General features: G+C 43.2%; 4 protein-coding genes across 10 annotated transcripts in view; 3 read left to right on the forward strand and 1 right to left on the reverse strand.

Moving 5' to 3' along the window:
- Positions 1-205: 205 nt before the first annotated feature.
- Positions 206-2,789, forward strand: LOC116801038 (protein lin-28 homolog). Its single transcript, XM_032718360.1, has 5 exons — positions 206-527; positions 1,788-1,924; positions 2,010-2,158; positions 2,228-2,378; positions 2,441-2,789. The coding sequence occupies exons 1-5, from the start codon at positions 461-463 to the stop codon at positions 2,522-2,524; spliced, it is 588 nt and encodes a 195-aa protein (XP_032574251.1). The 5' UTR covers positions 206-460; the 3' UTR covers positions 2,525-2,789.
- A 2,312-nt stretch (positions 2,790-5,101) lies between these two features.
- On the reverse strand, positions 5,102-7,623 carry LOC6610899. The gene is made up of 7 exons (XM_002035426.2): positions 7,461-7,623; positions 7,188-7,383; positions 6,664-7,135; positions 6,246-6,605; positions 5,893-6,191; positions 5,510-5,835; positions 5,102-5,447 (listed from the first exon to the last, which is right to left on the reverse strand). Exons 1-7 carry the CDS (start codon positions 7,531-7,533, stop codon positions 5,269-5,271), a joined length of 1,905 nt encoding a protein of 634 aa, XP_002035462.1. The 5' UTR covers positions 7,534-7,623; the 3' UTR covers positions 5,102-5,268.
- A 2,646-nt stretch (positions 7,624-10,269) lies between these two features.
- LOC6610900 lies at positions 10,270-13,267 on the forward strand. The gene is made up of 2 exons (XM_002035427.2): positions 10,270-11,404; positions 13,152-13,267. The coding sequence occupies exons 1-2, from the start codon at positions 11,339-11,341 to the stop codon at positions 13,248-13,250; spliced, it is 165 nt and encodes a 54-aa protein (XP_002035463.1). The 5' UTR covers positions 10,270-11,338; the 3' UTR covers positions 13,251-13,267.
- A 75-nt stretch (positions 13,268-13,342) lies between these two features.
- LOC6610901 overlaps positions 13,343-15,906 on the forward strand; it is an 80,999-nt gene continuing 78,435 nt past the window's right edge. For all 7 annotated transcript variants that reach the window (XM_032719603.1, XM_032719604.1, XM_032719602.1 and 4 more), the window contains exons 1-3: positions 13,343-13,471; positions 14,006-14,199; positions 14,279-14,397. In XM_032719603.1, the coding sequence (XP_032575494.1) occupies positions 13,365-13,471; positions 14,006-14,199; positions 14,279-14,397 (420 nt within the window). In that variant the 5' untranslated portion in view covers positions 13,343-13,364. The remainder of the gene's footprint in view (positions 13,472-14,005; positions 14,200-14,278; positions 14,398-15,906) is intronic.

The following is a 15,906-nucleotide window of genomic DNA, read 5'->3' on the forward strand; positions in this document are numbered from 1 at the left end:
TAACTCAAATCGAAACCGAAACGGGGCGAATTCACTCAACATTCGGCTCGGCGTTTTCCACGCTCACTCACCGACACACCAAGCACACACACAAGCGCAGAGTCGAATATTGTTTTCAAGATACTGAGCTAAATATTTTTCGGGCCTGCTGCGACCTTCCTAGAAATAGTCAAACGCAACGCGGAGTCAGTGTGACGAAGTGCGTCGTGCGCAGCGGCAGCGTTTTCCAAATTTCCCCTTCGTTGAACTCAAAAAATCGAGAAAGTGCTGTAGCTGTGTGAGTGCGGGAAGTGAAAGATACAGATACAGATACGGATCTTTGGCCACATGTCTGTTCGTTGGCAGGAAAAGCATGCATTTGCAGTGAAGTTTTAAGCAACATCGAATTTTGGAGCGAAAATCAAACAATTGAATTGGATTCCAAACTAAGAAAAATAAACTAAAAACCCAAGAAGTCAGCATGGAGAACCAACAGCTGGAAAACGGCTTGGAAAGGAGGACCACCAGCCAGAGTTCCACTTCATCAGGTTTGTTTAGAATATGGAGTAGAGTGAAACTAATTTCCAGCTAATGCATGAACGTCACACGAACGTCCACATTCCCCGCTGCCCACAACAAACGTGTTTTGTGTTCCAAAAAAAGCGACAACAAATTCAATAGGAAATCTTATCAAACTGATTGCTGATTGGCTGTGCGATCGCCCTAATATTTGGTTTCTGTTTTTGTCTGGTTTTTTTTATATACTGCGCAGTTCTTTTTTCGCTGGCGTATGTTTTTCTCGGTTTCTGTTGTGTTTTTGCCATTCGCTGATTTGATTTTTTATTGGCAAATTGGGGGGTTTCTATATACACGGAGGTGTCATCAACCCCCGAACGTTGACCGACTTACCATCACACTTCGATCAAGGACACAGGCAGTCCAGTTGAGGATTATCCTCGCCTCAATGCATTTGAGGCATTAGATCTGCGAGACTTACAAAGCTAATTGAACGGGTAAACCAGTTTGCGGCTTACCTATAAGAAAAGGAAAAGGACACCCAACCATCCAAAAGGATAATCGTGTAATGTGGTGGTGGTTTGAGCAAACTGAAATATTTTCATTCAATTGGGTTTCTTATCAGACGCAAAAGAAATTCCAAGATCTTAAAAGTCCATTCACGTTCTCGCTGGAAGTGAGTAAGAAAATGCTTGAGCAGCACAACGACCTAGAAATGCCAGCGCAACCCCCGAAAATGAAAATTTTGATTCCAGATCCAGATAAGCCAGAGCAGCATGAGAGTGCATTCCGAGTATCTGGGCATCTGGGCGATACTACGAGTACTCAAGTACTAGGGCCCACTTCGGGAAATACAGACATACATAGATAAGCTGCCAGCGAAATGGGAGCGAGCGCAGTGAAAACAATTTATGAATGAATGAATGAGCCAGCACAAATGGATATGGGCTGGTGCGAGTGTGTGAGTAAGATGAGCCCCTGCTTAGATAATGGAATAAATCCACTCCGCCGCGCCGCTCGTTCACTTATTTCCGAAAATTTCTTATAATAACAACGAAACCTGTTTTCTGCCCTCAATGGGCGTTGGGATGGGGACGTGGAGGGCTAGAGAAGAACCTAACCCAAGTTGAACTTGCCTCGCGGCAAATGGGGCAAGGACACGATGAATGTTGTTCAGCTGCCTATCTGCCGCTTGGTCATTTGAATAACAAAACCTGGAACAGAGAGAGGGATTCCCAGACAGGATATCGAATTGGGCTCCGAACTCAAGTTTCATTTTCTATTCCCTACAGCGAATCCGGCAAATCCTGCGAGTCCCACCGATGAATGCGGTTGTGTGCGACTGGGCAAATGCAAATGGTTCAACGTGGCCAAGGGATGGGGCTTCCTTACACCCAACGACGGCGGCCAGGAGGTGTTCGTCCATCAGGTGGGTACTCTTTGCTTGGAATGTTGACTATGGAAAATCTGTATAATAATTTACTATAATTCTTATAATAAACATATGTACACAGAGCGTCATCCAGATGTCCGGTTTCCGATCACTAGGCGAGCAGGAGGAGGTGGAGTTCGAGTGCCAGCGCACGTCGCGCGGACTGGAGGCCACCAGGGTGTCCAGCAGGCATGGCGGTAGCTGCCAAGGCAGCACCTACAGGCCGCGAATGTGAGCTCATACCCAATCCTTTAACTAATTTTCCCCATTTTCACCACCTACCCACCAACCACCCAACAGAAATCGCCGGACTCGCCGCATGCGCTGCTACAACTGCGGCGAATTCGCCAACCACATTGCCTCCGAATGCGCCTTGGGTCCTCAGCCGAAGCGCTGTCATCGCTGCCGTGGAGAAGACCATCTCCATGCCGACTGCCCGCACAAAAATGTGGTAAGTGCTCCTCTACGCTTCCCCAGCCCCATTTCGAGGACTAAGCCCACATCCTTTCGCAGACCCAAAGCCACAGTAATAGCAAAAGAAACAGCAACAATAGCAGCAGCAGTGCAGCCCAAGAGAAGAGCGAGGAGGCCACCTAGGAAGTCCTTGGTCCATGGACTGGTAGTTGGAAGTTACAAACTTCGTTGACAAGTACAAAATGGAAATCTAAGGAAAAACACGCATCAAATCAAAGAAACCCACGTACAACAAAACTAGCTACTACATTTAGATATTAGCGGGATGAGACGCACCCGGAAACCATCCTATCCTAAGTTTATTTTCTATTTTAACATTATTTTCTAGGAACCATAGTTACTAAGGTTTTTCACTAGAGTACAAGTAAACGAATTAAGCTAGAGAGCATCCCTTGGTCTGCTTTTTGAAATCGGAGCTTTTGCACCCTGGGGCAAACTGAAAGCTCTGTGCTGATAAGAAAGTCCTGGTCGCGAGTCACGTGGCCACTGACAACAACGAAGCTTTCCTTGGGGCAACAACAAACAGCTACAAACGGAATCACCATGAAAACGCAGAATCACTGTGTAAGCTTGGAAACCTGAAACCCGCCCTCCCGGCGCTGAAGCCGCCACCCACCACCCCCTGAAAGTGAAACAGAGTGAGCAGCAGCAACAACAAACGGATTGGGCGAGGACATGGCCAGGAGGAGCAGGGAAAGGGAAAGTCCTGCCTTTTTTTTGTCGCTCTCTCTCTCTCTCTCTCTCTTTTTCTAGCTGCCTCTCTGCCTCTTGGCTCTTGGCCCTTTGGCTGTTTTTGTTGTGGTTTAGTTTGCAACATTTTGTTCGGGCTCGCTCTCTCGCGATTTTTGTCCTTCGCCAAGGAAGCAGGAGCAGGATACCCAAAAGGATGCAACTAAGGCCAGCGTCGAGCTCAGTCTCAGTTGATCTCTGCCAGAGAATTGTTGTGTGCAACGCGGCGGAATTTACATTTACAATATTTTAACACAGAAAAATATGAAGACCCAAAAATAAAGGACACTCAAGTCCAATCATCAAACTTAACCAAAAACAATAACTTAGACAACTAAAAGAATTTCAACAAAGTTAACAAAGCGTTTCAGCAACAAATTTTCAAGAACCCACAAGCCCCAAAACCAATAAATACAATTAAAAAATTTAAAATTACCCAAAGTAAACGGAAAAAGTTTGTAAAATTTTTTTTTGCATTAAATGAAAAAGTTTTTCAACGCATAAGATGTACAAATATGGAAACGAAAAATGCGGGCGAAAACTAAGAGTTCAAGGTTAAGAGAAAATCAGAAAATTACCTTTTTAACTGGGCAAACAATAATAAAGCATCAGCATCCACTGACAGAAAACAATAACAATAACAATAGCAGCGTCAACGTCATCGCATATTCATTTGGGCCAAACCACACACTCGTACCCACACACAAGAGCACAACAACACCAACACACCCAGAGGCACACAAACACACACACACACTGGGAATTTACAACCAGATTTACATGGTGAGCGCCTGTTATGTAATATCCTACTTCTGACGCTGTCTCCTGTCATGTTCCAAGTCCTTGTTCCTTGTTCCCTGTCCCCATTTCTCGATTTCCCGATTCTCGCGTACGTGTGAGTGTGTGTGTCTGCTTGCGTGTATGTGTGTGTTTTGGGGGTGTGGCATGGCATGCACCTCGGATTCGCTGCCCCTACGGGTGCTAATTTGATTTAACTCGCTGCATGGGCACGGCATTGAGACACCGCGACGAAGGACGAAGGACACTGGCCGCCCATCCCAGCTATTGGTAAATCATAAAAATAGGGACGCGTCAAGGTGTGTCTGCACCGCGTGCCTTTTTTATGGCATGCAAATCGAGGCCATAACAAAAAAAGGAAAGAAAAGCACACGGATATTACGCATACGCCGCGTGCTCGATGATGAGATGGCTGGGAAGAAAAGAAGTTATTGGGTTGGGCCTAATTAACGAATGTGTGTCATAATGCGACAGGCGTTAGTAGGTCAAGTAGATGCGATGCTGGGCGATTGGAGGTCGCCGCAGGTTCGGTGGGGGAAAAGCTCTGGCCAAAAGGGCAACCCGAGGACGAGGACGGGAACGAGGTGAGATGAGTCGCGTTTTTGGAGAGCAAACTGGGCGACAAGCCCGAGTACGAGTGCGAGTAAATAAATAGATGGGCGTTTCTGGCCATTCAGGCATTATTGCACATTCGCCCCGTGGACTATGGTTTAGGCTAATCCCGACTCGCATTTCAATTATATTGCATTTTTATAAATTCTCAATGTTTCCTCCACTCAATATCTTTCTCTCTGACTGCCGTTTGCACCACACTTTCACTTTTTACTTTACCTCACCCACATTGCGATTTGTACTCGAATTAATGTTTTTCACTCCCTACTCTTGCACAGGCAAATGTAAGAATGAAACTGTACTCTGTATCTGGCATGATTCCAACTAAGGAAAACGAAAACTCTAACCTAAATCAATTAATCTAAATAGTTCTCAAACGGTTTAAAGTTCCAACAACACGATGTACAAAGTCTAAACATGTTTAAAACTCCTACTTAAAACTAAAAACTTAACCGAATTCAAGGACACTTCAGTTAAAGTGCTAAATCCATAAGGAAACATCACTCAATCTTCCAAATAAACTAAGAAAAGGTAAGTGCCCTGGAATTTATTCCTAATATATAAATGTTTAGTTTATTTTTACTATTCTGAGTGTTACAATTAACGTTTAATGCAAACTTTGAGCACCACTTTCCACTTGAATGAAGTAGTTCAATTAAATTCAATTATTGTACACAGTTTCTTACGCTAAACTTTGCTTAGGAAGATCGACTCCATGACGAAATTAGCTACAAAGGCAGCTTTTCCACGGCTAAATTCCATGCGGGAAGTCCGCGACACACGTAAATGCAGCAGTTGTAGATATTCGGCTCCACTTTTCCTTGCTGTACGAGAGATAGGATGGAGCACAGGCTGCCCAGGTGGTAGTTGGGTTGATCGCTCATGGTGGGCGTGGTTTCCTCTTTTCCTAAATTGAATAGAAGAAATCCTTAAATATGTCACTTAACTTGAATATAAATAATAACTTACCTTTTATAATGCCATTTTTGAGCCAGGACACCCGATCAATATGTGTCCACGGCATCACTTTGTTATCCCCCGGGGCCAACCAAAGACTCAATATTGTCACCGAAACTGTATCCATATTCCCATCCAAGGCGGGCATGAGAGTGCCCACTATCGAAGGACAAAGAGCTCCGTGGTAATAATCATGGGCTCCATACAATGCGCTGTACAGGCCCGTGCCCAACATGCGTGTAGAATCGCAGCCGAATAGAAAAACAACGCTGCGTACCCGAGCCCGGCAAATTATGCGACCATTGACGTACTGCAGCCCAGAACCGTGACCTGCGTATCTAAAATTAAAGCCACAAGTATTAGAATGCCATTGTTCGCTTGCTATCATATCTTACACAAAGCAATCCGCCTGTAGGGCCTGTTTCACCATCACCTCCTCTTTGGGCACGGTTTCAAAAAGATGCTGCCACTGGGAGAGCCAGTACTCAAAAAAGCTGCGCAGCCTGCGGCCGGAGTTGACCAAATCCGCATCTGGGTTTATTACACACATGCCACGTTTAATATTTGTTGTGTAGTAGCCATGCTTTATGTTTGATTTGTGATTCTGGAACAGGCGCCATAGGCAGTGCAGTGATTTGACGCGAGAGAATTCCTGCACTGTGACTAGTTGTTCCCAATGGAGGTGGTCTAGACGCTACATAAATAATATGGTATAATAGATTATAGTTTAAAAATTCAAATGAACAACCTCATCGACCACCAGGATGATGGGAAATCTTCTACTCGCCAGAGGCTGGAGCTCCTCCACTTCCGTCCAGTCGCTGGCCAATCCCTTGAGCAATTCGTATGCCGACTGGATCTCGTTTTCGTTGCTCGACAGCTCATAGCAGATGAGTTTAAGATCTGCGGTGTCCAGTCGGTTGGCATGCAGGGCCGCTTGAGAAAGCAAAACACGTTGGTGGCTACCCCATTGATTAACCAGACAAAAATCGTCAACACGAGTATATGTGGCATTGATTTGCTTTTGGACAACAGTGCAGTCATATCTTTTGCCAAAGAACAGAAAGGAATATGGAGATATTATGTCCCGAAAGTCGGCGAGTAGTTTCTGGAGGAGGTAAAGTAATGATGATTAAGATACATTGACATTAATGTGTAGTACTTACTTGCAGAAAAGTGTCAAAACCATTCAGCTCCTCCCAATACTTCTGCTTAGCCTCTTTACCTTTCATGTTGAGCGGATCCACTGTTACCACTCGCCTAAATCTTTCCACCAGAGTGCTATACTCCCGAAAGAGATTGACCGTATTTTCGCTGGAAATTCTCAGGCAAATCGGTCCCAGTTGGGGGGATCTACAGTGTCGGAGCAGGGTGAGATATATTGCTCCATCGCTAGCAATGATCTCATTAAAAACGGAGTAGGTGGTGGCGGGATTGAAGCTCTTGCAGAGCTGGAGGACACACCATTCCTGTGGCAGACTATTGCATTTCTCTGAAATGCGAGTTAGACCCTCTGTAGGATCCTGCACATCCTCCAGGAAGTCCAGATACTCCGGTATTTCGTTAATTGGCTTCTTTTCGGGTTTCTCATGCTCCATTTGCTGGAGGTACTTAATAATGTTCTGCAGAAATTTTTTGCTAAGAATAATGTTTGTATGAATTTTAAAAGCGTTTCGTTAGAATATACCACCTTTTGTAGTCCCTTTTCTCCAGTTTAGTGGCTGATTTGATCAGTTCCTCTGGGGTAGGACGCTGATTTTCCAGTTCCGCCGATTCGGTAAGGTAACGCAGATCGGTGGACTGGAACTGGGCTTTAACCTGGTAGTAAATGGAGTGCTCCACATTGCCATTGCGGTATTCCTCATCGGCGCGCAGTAAATTATATTCTGCAGATAAATATTAACATAACATCGTGTAGTTGCGGTGGGAATTCCGCAATTTCTGGGTCTGTTTATATAGTTACCCTTCGCCTCGGGGCCAACATCTGCACTGGAGAAACCGGCCAGCATCTCAACCTCACCACCGGTTTCCAGCATTTCCTGGTATTTATTATTTACTTAAATGTTTATTTTCAAACTCGAGTCCGCAAATTGCTTCCTCCTCTTCGGCCGATATCGATAGATGCCTTGTAGCCTTTACCAACACTGAGCTATCGAAGAGCGATGTGCGATAGGAAACTAGTTCACTTTGTGGTATTTTCTAGTACTTTTTTTGAATTGCGCGGTTATTATCCTAAAAAGCATTGTACTTAATATTAATTAGGTTATTAAGCTTTAACACTAATGAAATTTAATTAAAAAGATGAATAAATATATTTGCTTTTCTGCAAGCAAATTGGGTACACAATAAAATGGCAGTATTGATTACTGATAACTTGTAATTCTTACGACTATATTTATTTAATTTTAATGAATTAATCATTTTATAACATCCTATGCCTAATAAACTATAAGGTTACGATTTAAGGCACAATAGCTTTCAGTACACCCGTTTTTGTTGTTTTGCTGTTAGCAAAAAGCTTTTCCCCTTGTTGATGTTTGCGGTCGTTCATTCATAAAAACATGAATCAAGATGAAAAGGTGCAAGAGATTGCAGGTTGGCCGGAAAACAGATGTTAGGGTTGCCACGCCACCTAAATAAGGATGAGCAGCGGAAGCTGCGCAGCAACCACACCCTCTCAAAATAGAGCCTTAACATCAATTAAATATTTGTTGAAGTGTTTTAGTGGCAGATTAAAATATATTAGCTCTATTTTCCCATCAAATACAGATTTATTCATTTCCAAGGGTCAACCCTTAGCCTTTAATGCCCTTCAGTTTTTGGCAACCCTAAACCACACCCTCTAGTTGCCCTAAAAACCTTACGCAACAACAAAAGCCAAGTACACACATATGTACATACATGTGTACATATAGACGGCCAATTAATGCATTTGTGAGCCGAGATACAATATTTTACTTTTTGACTTTTGGTTAACTTTTAAGCTGGCTTTTTTGTTTTTAAATATGTTTTTTTTTTCAAGACTGTGTGACGTGCGTCTGGCGCTCTGCTGCCGCCTCTGCCGACGTCAGCTGCAAACTGCAGTTTTCTAATGACGTCTTTTGGAGACAGCAAGAGATAACGGTATTTAACCGACGCGAGTGGGCGGCTCAAGCTTTGATGCCACGCCTATTTTTGAAATATATTTTTTTAAATATTTCTTGCGATTAAAAACGAGTTGTTAACAATATTCAAAATATGAAAAAACATTTGTTAAGCCCTTAAAAACTTTGAAGTGCAAGCGGCTAGAGCGAATAATTACCGTTAGAGAAGCTGCAGCTGGTCGCTGTTTTAACTCAACGAAAGCTTCGATAAATATTGAATTGGCGCAGGGGCATAAGAACCCTTACTCTCTTTGGTTCTGCCTCTGCCGCTACTGCGGCCGCTGCCACTGCCGACAGCGACAGAGACGCCGGCGTCAGCATCCTTTAATACTTATTAATTTTGATGTAGCTTTTCACTTTTACTTTGTCGGGAAACGTGCTGTTCAAGAACTTTTGCCAGTGTTGGAAAACAGAGGGGCGCTGGGCTTGATCCTCTAATCTCGAAATTTCTCGCTTGATTGGCATGATGCAAAAGAAAAGGCACCACCCCCCTACACCACTAAACCAGCCCTATCACCAAGTCCCTTTAAATTCACTGGCCTTTCTCCTTTATGTTTTTTGGCTGCATTATTGATGTCGCTAACTCGGCACGTTCGTTGTCCTTTCCGCCTAGCAAATTATAACATTAATATTACATTAACACACACGTACGCCAAGTCACACACACATACACATATGCATTGGGGAGACATTAAAACTTTCGCACACAGTAGCACATGTAACGGAAAGGCCAAAAACAACAAGAGCTAAGCCACCCCAAAAAAAAAAAAAAAAAAACAAAAAAATAGCGGGAGTGTGTGTGTGTGGCACACATTCCAACAGTTGCAGCGACGTCTCAGTCGACTGCGCAGTCGGCGTCGCAGCATCCCTCTGCATTTGAGCGATTCAAAACGAATTTCGAAGTCGACGTCGACGGTTGTGTTTTGTCGCTTTTTCTTGCTTCCAAAAAATACTAATCTAAACAAAATAAAGCTTTTAACTAGCACCACAAAAAATAGAAAATAACTAAGTAAATAAACGAGCTGAAAAAATAACAACAATCCTAAGAAAAGTAATTTGAAAAAGCGGAAAAAGCGTAGCATACTTTTCAGCCTCAGTGGAAAAAACGCCCACGAGGCAGACGAAAATGAATTAATCAAGTAAAATTCAAGTAACAAACATTCCGCAACAAGAAAAGACATTTAAGTAAATTAAGGTGTGGTGATTTATGCAACTTTTTTGAGGCACACACGCAGCGAAAAGAGAGGGGTGAAGGGGGGCGTTGAAGCCACTGCACATACCTCTAAGCTAAGCCCACACACACACACACACACACTCGCAGGGAGAGAAGCAGGAGAAGAGGCAGAAGAAGAAGCAGAGGCTGAGGGCATACAAAATAAAGGATAACGACGGAAAACCAAGAAAGAAATCGAAATTAAAATATAAGCCTGTGGGAGAAGAAAGTGGAGTGATGGAGAAGGGGAGGGGCAGCAATTTTCGGCTGTCGCTGTAATTCGACGCTCATCTCCTGCTCTACTTTGCTCTCTTTCTCCGCTCTTGCCCGCTTTCTCTTCTCGCCACCGCTTTGCTCTCCCGTTTCGTCAAGTGAAAACATTTCGTTTCGGCTTCGTCAAGTTTTGTAGGTATTTTGGCTACACGAAAATACACAGCGCCTTCATCCTTCTCGGTTTCGTGGCGAAAAACGGAATATATCGTTATTTCCAGTCGAAAATCGCACTCAGACGCACCGAAAATTCCTAAAAATAAAGTGAAAAGTGATCAGTTAATAATTAACGAAATTGATTTCGAAAACATACGAAAAAAGCAGGCCAAAAACGAACATTTTTTCGGTGGGCCGCGAAAGGCGTTGCCAAATCAAAGGCCACAGGATAAAACAACAGATCCGCAACTAAATTTCAAACTAAATCCTAAACGCACGCACTAGAGCAAGAGGAAAATCCTTAGCTACAAAAGATTAAATCAACTAAGCTATACAAAAGTTAATCATACGCACCGTTAATAAGCACCAAGTGAAAAACTGACAAGAGGAAAACGCAACGCAAAAATAAAGGACAAACAAAGGAGTAAAACTCTCCAGAGAAACAGCAGAAAACAGCAGTAACAGCAAAGAACATTCTGCTGCATAAATAATACACTCGACATACGTATACGCCATATAGGCCAGGACATACCAGCAAGATATACCACACACACACACGCACGCACTCACACATACGGACGGGCAGGACGTGCTCCTGTTCTATTATTTAACTGCTTTCAACGTCAGCACCGCGTTCAACCCGACGAAAGTCGATTGAAAGCCGCCTTCAACGGCCACAGCATCCCTCTCTCTCAGCAAACACAAAAAACAAAAAGGAAAACGAGAGCGCGAGTCCTGTGCCTGCGCCAGTGTGTGTGTGTGCGTGTGTTCGCGACAGCAGGAGCGACGTCAACGTCAATCCGCTCAATATTTATACATTGAACCGAGTCTCCAGGCCCACGAGTCTTGCGGCCCTCACAACGCAGATGCTCCTGGACCTCCGCTGGGGCCCAAAATAAATAACATCTGACAGCTGCCCAGAGTCCTGAATTCGGAGTCCTGAAAGAGCACTCAGCGGTTAGGGGCTAAAAAAGAAGCAGAGCCAAAGCGCGTGGCGATACAATTTCGCTCTGAAAACACCAACCAATTTGAACGCGATCCTACAACGAAAACAAAACAATGGGCGCCAAGGAAAGTGTCGAGGCAGCCGCCAAAATGAACGCCGATGGTTGGGGCCATGTGGAGGTGTGTATTATTTATAAAAAGCAAAGCAAACAAACTAATAACACAGTCATAAATTCCCAAATCACCAAACTCACCAGCAGTAGTAGTATTTTTATGAGTAAATGGTTTTATTTAAGGAGTTATATTAGTAAATCAAACATATGGCTCTATATTGTAAAAGGGTTCTATACTGAAATATGTATAATTTCTATTCTGTATCTTTTGTTGACTATCAATTTAAATTCCCCAAACAAGAATCAAGAAATATGTATATATTTTATCAAGAGTCTCTAAAGATCATCAACCCGAAACTATCAAAAGAAAAGCCCCTTAGATTGTCAACAACTTGATGATCCCTTTCGATATGTCGATCATCGCCCCAAAGTGTGTCAGACCGACGATCCCAATTGCAACTTTAATGAGGGTGCCGAGTGGTGAGAGTAGATTGATTTAAAAATAAATTAGACAACAACACGTGCAGCAAGCACGCGAACTGCTCTCAGTCCGAGAAGACAGTTCCATTTTCCCATTTTCCTCATTTCAATTTCATTTTCATTCCCATAACCACTCCGGATTCCCATTCACGTTCCCATGCCCATTGTCGTATGCTGGTCCACTTGATGATCGCATGTGCAGATGTTGCTCGACCATATCTCTTCAAAGATCCGATCTCTCGAGCGGCCGGAGAGCTTGGAAGCAAACATACATATATATGTGGGCGGCATGGGGCGCTCTCGAGACGCCAAGAGATTGGGAAAAAGAGTCTAGAAATCGGCAGAGATGAAAATTCGTTTGGATTTCGATTTTCAGTCAGTTGAGCTTGCGGCGTGCATTTGTGATGTTGTTTTGGCTTTTTCAAGATCTCGTCAGCCCCGATCCGTAAACCGCAATTCGAATCGCTTGGAAGCCGGCAAATGAATGGCCAAAACCTATTCATAAGAAACAACAAACAGGTGTCCGTGTGTGTCGCCCTCTGGGTCAACTGATGTAAACAAAAATAGCTATAAATAAAATCACCTAAATATATACATATATCGCTATTATGTGCTTCCGTGCCAGTGAACAACAAGTCTGGCCGACATATGGGCCAGTCTGGGAATATTTATAAGAATTTAATCTACATAAAAATAAATTCTGCTCCAACTCACCTCGGATTTTGCATTCGCTGGGGAGTGCAATTCATCGGCGGCAGAGGTGGCCAAGAAAATCAAACGTGAAAACTTCAAAGCACATTTTCCGCTTTTCATCGTTCGGCTTGAGTTATGCATCGCTTTTGTTTTTGACACCTACACAACTTTTGTGGCAACGAAGGGGGAAATATTGCTGCACCAGCGTTCGCACCTCTTTGGCCGTCTTGATGATAATAAACTGCGGCGTGGGTTGCTTCAACGGTTTAATCTCACAGATACGCGCACACAAAGACCTGAAACTTGTTGTGCGGCCCGCGTTGCAGATATCTTGAGTCTTTCCCAAGTTTATTGCAGCTTAAAGATGGTATTTACCACACTTCTTTAACGTCCCACGAGATTTATACCGATCGCCTTGGCTAATATGCAATTCAAGAAAATTTAGAGCATTAAATTGTTGTTGAGATACATTCTTTGTTTAGCTATATAGTTATTAGAGTATATAGATCGAAAAAATAGTGTATGTCTTAGCTGATTAAAGTGGAATGACCCCATGAGCACTTCTTAAATGAAGCAAAGAATATATAAAGTATCTGAAGATAGTAACCTAAAAACGAATAACCTCTTTCCATCTTTTGCAGCGATCAAGTCGCTACCACAACCATCGGCACAACCAGCGGTCACAGTCGCTGAATCGCGGACAGGCGCTCTCGCAGGCGGACGTGAGCGGCATGTGGTGACATCGGGGTGCCTCTGGTAAAGGTGAGCTCATGTTCCTTGCCCGATCCCGGCCAGAAACTAATAACAAACTAATACAACATGCAGGATCTGCGGCAAGCTGCGCCAACTGCGCCATGGGTAACAAACTGAGCTGCTCCTGTGCCCCGCTGATGCGCAAGGCCTATCGCTATGAGGATTCGCCCTGGCAAAGTTCCCGTCGTCGCGATGGCCATCTATTGAGGTGGGTTATGGTCCTAACTTTCGGAACAGAACCACTACTTTATGTTAACTGTTGACTGCCGAAAACGAGGGCTCCAACCACCAACGCCACTACCAACAACTGAACCACAATTGAATTCGCTCTTTCGATAGCTTGTTTCAAACCAACTAATTGTTTCTTCTTCTGGTTTTTCTTTCTTTTCAAAACAATTTACCAACTTACGACCAAATCAAAACAAATATACACCTGAAACCACAAAAAAAAAAAAACACAAACTGATGCGGCCAAACCTCCAAACCACCACAACAACTACAAATGTATCCTGCTTCAACTTTTCCTTCCTACCTCCGACTGCAACTACAACTACAACAACTATAACAACAAAATGTGTTCCTTTGTTTGTTTTTACCAATATTCTCCCCTCCAACCCGAAAACTAAAATGTAACAATTGTGCACCAAATCCAAATCCAAATTCGAATCGGAATCGAATCTCGGAACGACCCACCTAAAAACCAACTACCATCCATTGCTGAAACTTAATTAACCAACAATAGTTCGTTCAGGTTGTGGGCAGAGGTCTTCCATGTGTCAGCGAGCGGAGCCGGCACCGTCAAATGGCAACAAGTGTCCGAGGATTTGGTTCCTGTGAACATCACCTGCATTCAGGACTCGCCCGAGTGCATCTTTCACATCACCGCGTACAACAGTCAGGTGGACAAGATACTCGACGTGAGACTTGTGCAGCCAGGTGAGTGCACATTAGTTGGGCGCCAATTCCGTGATTAACTTATTCGATCATCCCCAACCAAACACCACCCCTTTTCTAGGTACACGCATTGGCCAGGCATCGGAGTGCTTCGTTTACTGGAAGGATCCCATGACCAACGACACCTGGGGCCTCAACTTCACCTCGCCCATCGATGCCAAGCAATTCCGCGAGTGCTGTGTAAGTATTCTCTTACGGTCTGGCAAAGCAAACATTTTCGCATAGCGACGACAACAACAACCATGCCAAAACCCAAAAAATATATTTGAAAAACAAAAAACAGCCAAAAGAAAAACAAAAAAAAATATATAAATATATACCTTTATATGAAAATTAATTCAAAACCAACCTCAACTGATACCGATACCGAAAAAATAAACCTCAGCCACCCCCACAACTAATACAGCAAACACACTAACAGAGTTCGGGCGGCGAGCTGTAATCATGCCCGCCAGCTGGAGCACTTCAGCTGAGCCACCCACCCCGAACCACTGCCAAAACCAGAACCACCAGAACCACCAGTACCACCAGAACCACCAGAACCACCAGTACCACCAGAACCACCGAACCAACCACCCACAAAACACTCATGACACTCACTCACACACAGAGACTAGGACTAGAAAACACTGAGAGAACCGAGGTGGCGACCAAGATGGTGACGATTAAAATGATAACGATTATGATTATGATGTTGCTGCTGCCGCTGACGACGATAATAATGATAATAATAATGTTTATGATGGTTACGAGCCAGTTGATGTTTGCTTTCCATATAAAACCCATCTCTCTAGCTGCTATGTACTCCAAATATCCATCATCAATCTCAAGGTTCAGTGCCGCAAACACTCGAACAATCTGAAGATGAAATCATAATTAAGCTCTTCATTCGCTCACTATCACCGCAGAGTCACGGTCACTGTCATAGTCACAGTCACGAACTACGTTTATGCCAATCACGAATTAAATAACTTGCAATTTCTAATTGACCATGGCAGGTCAATAACATCCCAATGATTAGAATGTGTCAGTAAAATAAAATTCAAATGACGTTTAAACCTTTTAAATTGAATTCATCCTTGTTAAAAGAGAATATTCATTATGTTTATTGACTTGTAAATCAAAATCTAAAAAATAAGTGTTTAATTGTATGCAATCATATCTTATTAAGACCTTTAAATGAACAAACAACAGTGATATCGGCTTTCCATAAACACAGTTACCATCGCCATCACACTGAATATCCCTCTGCATATCCAAAACTGTCGAAAACACTCACCGTTACAACTCGTCGTCCTTGTACTCGCTAATTAGTTGAAAACCCAGACGATTTGAAAAAATTGGTTCACTGCAAATTTAAGACAAGTTTTGCGTTTCATTTCCAAATTTGTATTGAGTTGTATGTGAAAGTTTTGCGTTTTTCATTTTCTAGTTTATGCCCATTGAGAAACTTGGCCAAGTAAAGTATAATCGTAGTATTTATATAGACACACTCACACACATGAAAACACAACACGCATACAGAGACATGTACCTGAAAAGAACATTGAAAATATAGTCAGAAATTGAGAAAGAAAGCTAAAGAATTTAAAAAGGATTTTTTGTCCGTTACCAAAACACCCATCCAACTTAACAAAAACTCAAATAATGTATATAACCTATCATTCCTTTTGGATCTAACAGATAAAT

This window comes from Drosophila sechellia, chromosome 3L (genome assembly GCF_004382195.2).
Source record: "Drosophila sechellia strain sech25 chromosome 3L, ASM438219v1, whole genome shotgun sequence".
Classification (NCBI taxonomy): Eukaryota; Metazoa; Arthropoda; class Insecta; order Diptera; family Drosophilidae; genus Drosophila; species Drosophila sechellia.

What these genes read in the sequence shown, in the direction of transcription:
- LOC116801038 (XM_032718360.1), top strand. Translation starts at nt 461, where the DNA reads ATGGAGAACCAACAGCTGGAAAACGGCTTGGAAAGGAGGACCACCAGC. An exon ending in CCAGAGTTCCACTTCATCAG is followed by an intron (nt 528 to 1,787) that starts GTTTGTTTAGAA and finishes TATTCCCTACAG; the next exon opens with CGAATCCGGCAAATCCTGCG. An exon ending in AGGAGGTGTTCGTCCATCAG is followed by an intron (nt 1,925 to 2,009) that starts GTGGGTACTCTT and finishes ATATGTACACAG; the next exon opens with AGCGTCATCCAGATGTCCGG.
- LOC6610899 (XM_002035426.2), bottom strand. Translation starts at nt 7,533, where the DNA reads ATGCTGGAAACCGGTGGTGAGGTTGAGATGCTGGCCGGTTTCTCCAGT. An exon ending in GTTTTGACACTTTTCTGCAA is followed by an intron (nt 6,606 to 6,663) that starts GTAAGTACTACA and finishes TACCTCCTCCAG; the next exon opens with AAACTACTCGCCGACTTTCG. An exon ending in CTACAGGCGGATTGCTTTGT is followed by an intron (nt 5,836 to 5,892) that starts GTAAGATATGAT and finishes CTTTAATTTTAG; the next exon opens with ATACGCAGGTCACGGTTCTG.
- LOC6610900 (XM_002035427.2), top strand. Translation starts at nt 11,339, where the DNA reads ATGGGCGCCAAGGAAAGTGTCGAGGCAGCCGCCAAAATGAACGCCGAT. An exon ending in ATGGTTGGGGCCATGTGGAG is followed by an intron (nt 11,405 to 13,151) that starts GTGTGTATTATT and finishes CATCTTTTGCAG; the next exon opens with CGATCAAGTCGCTACCACAA.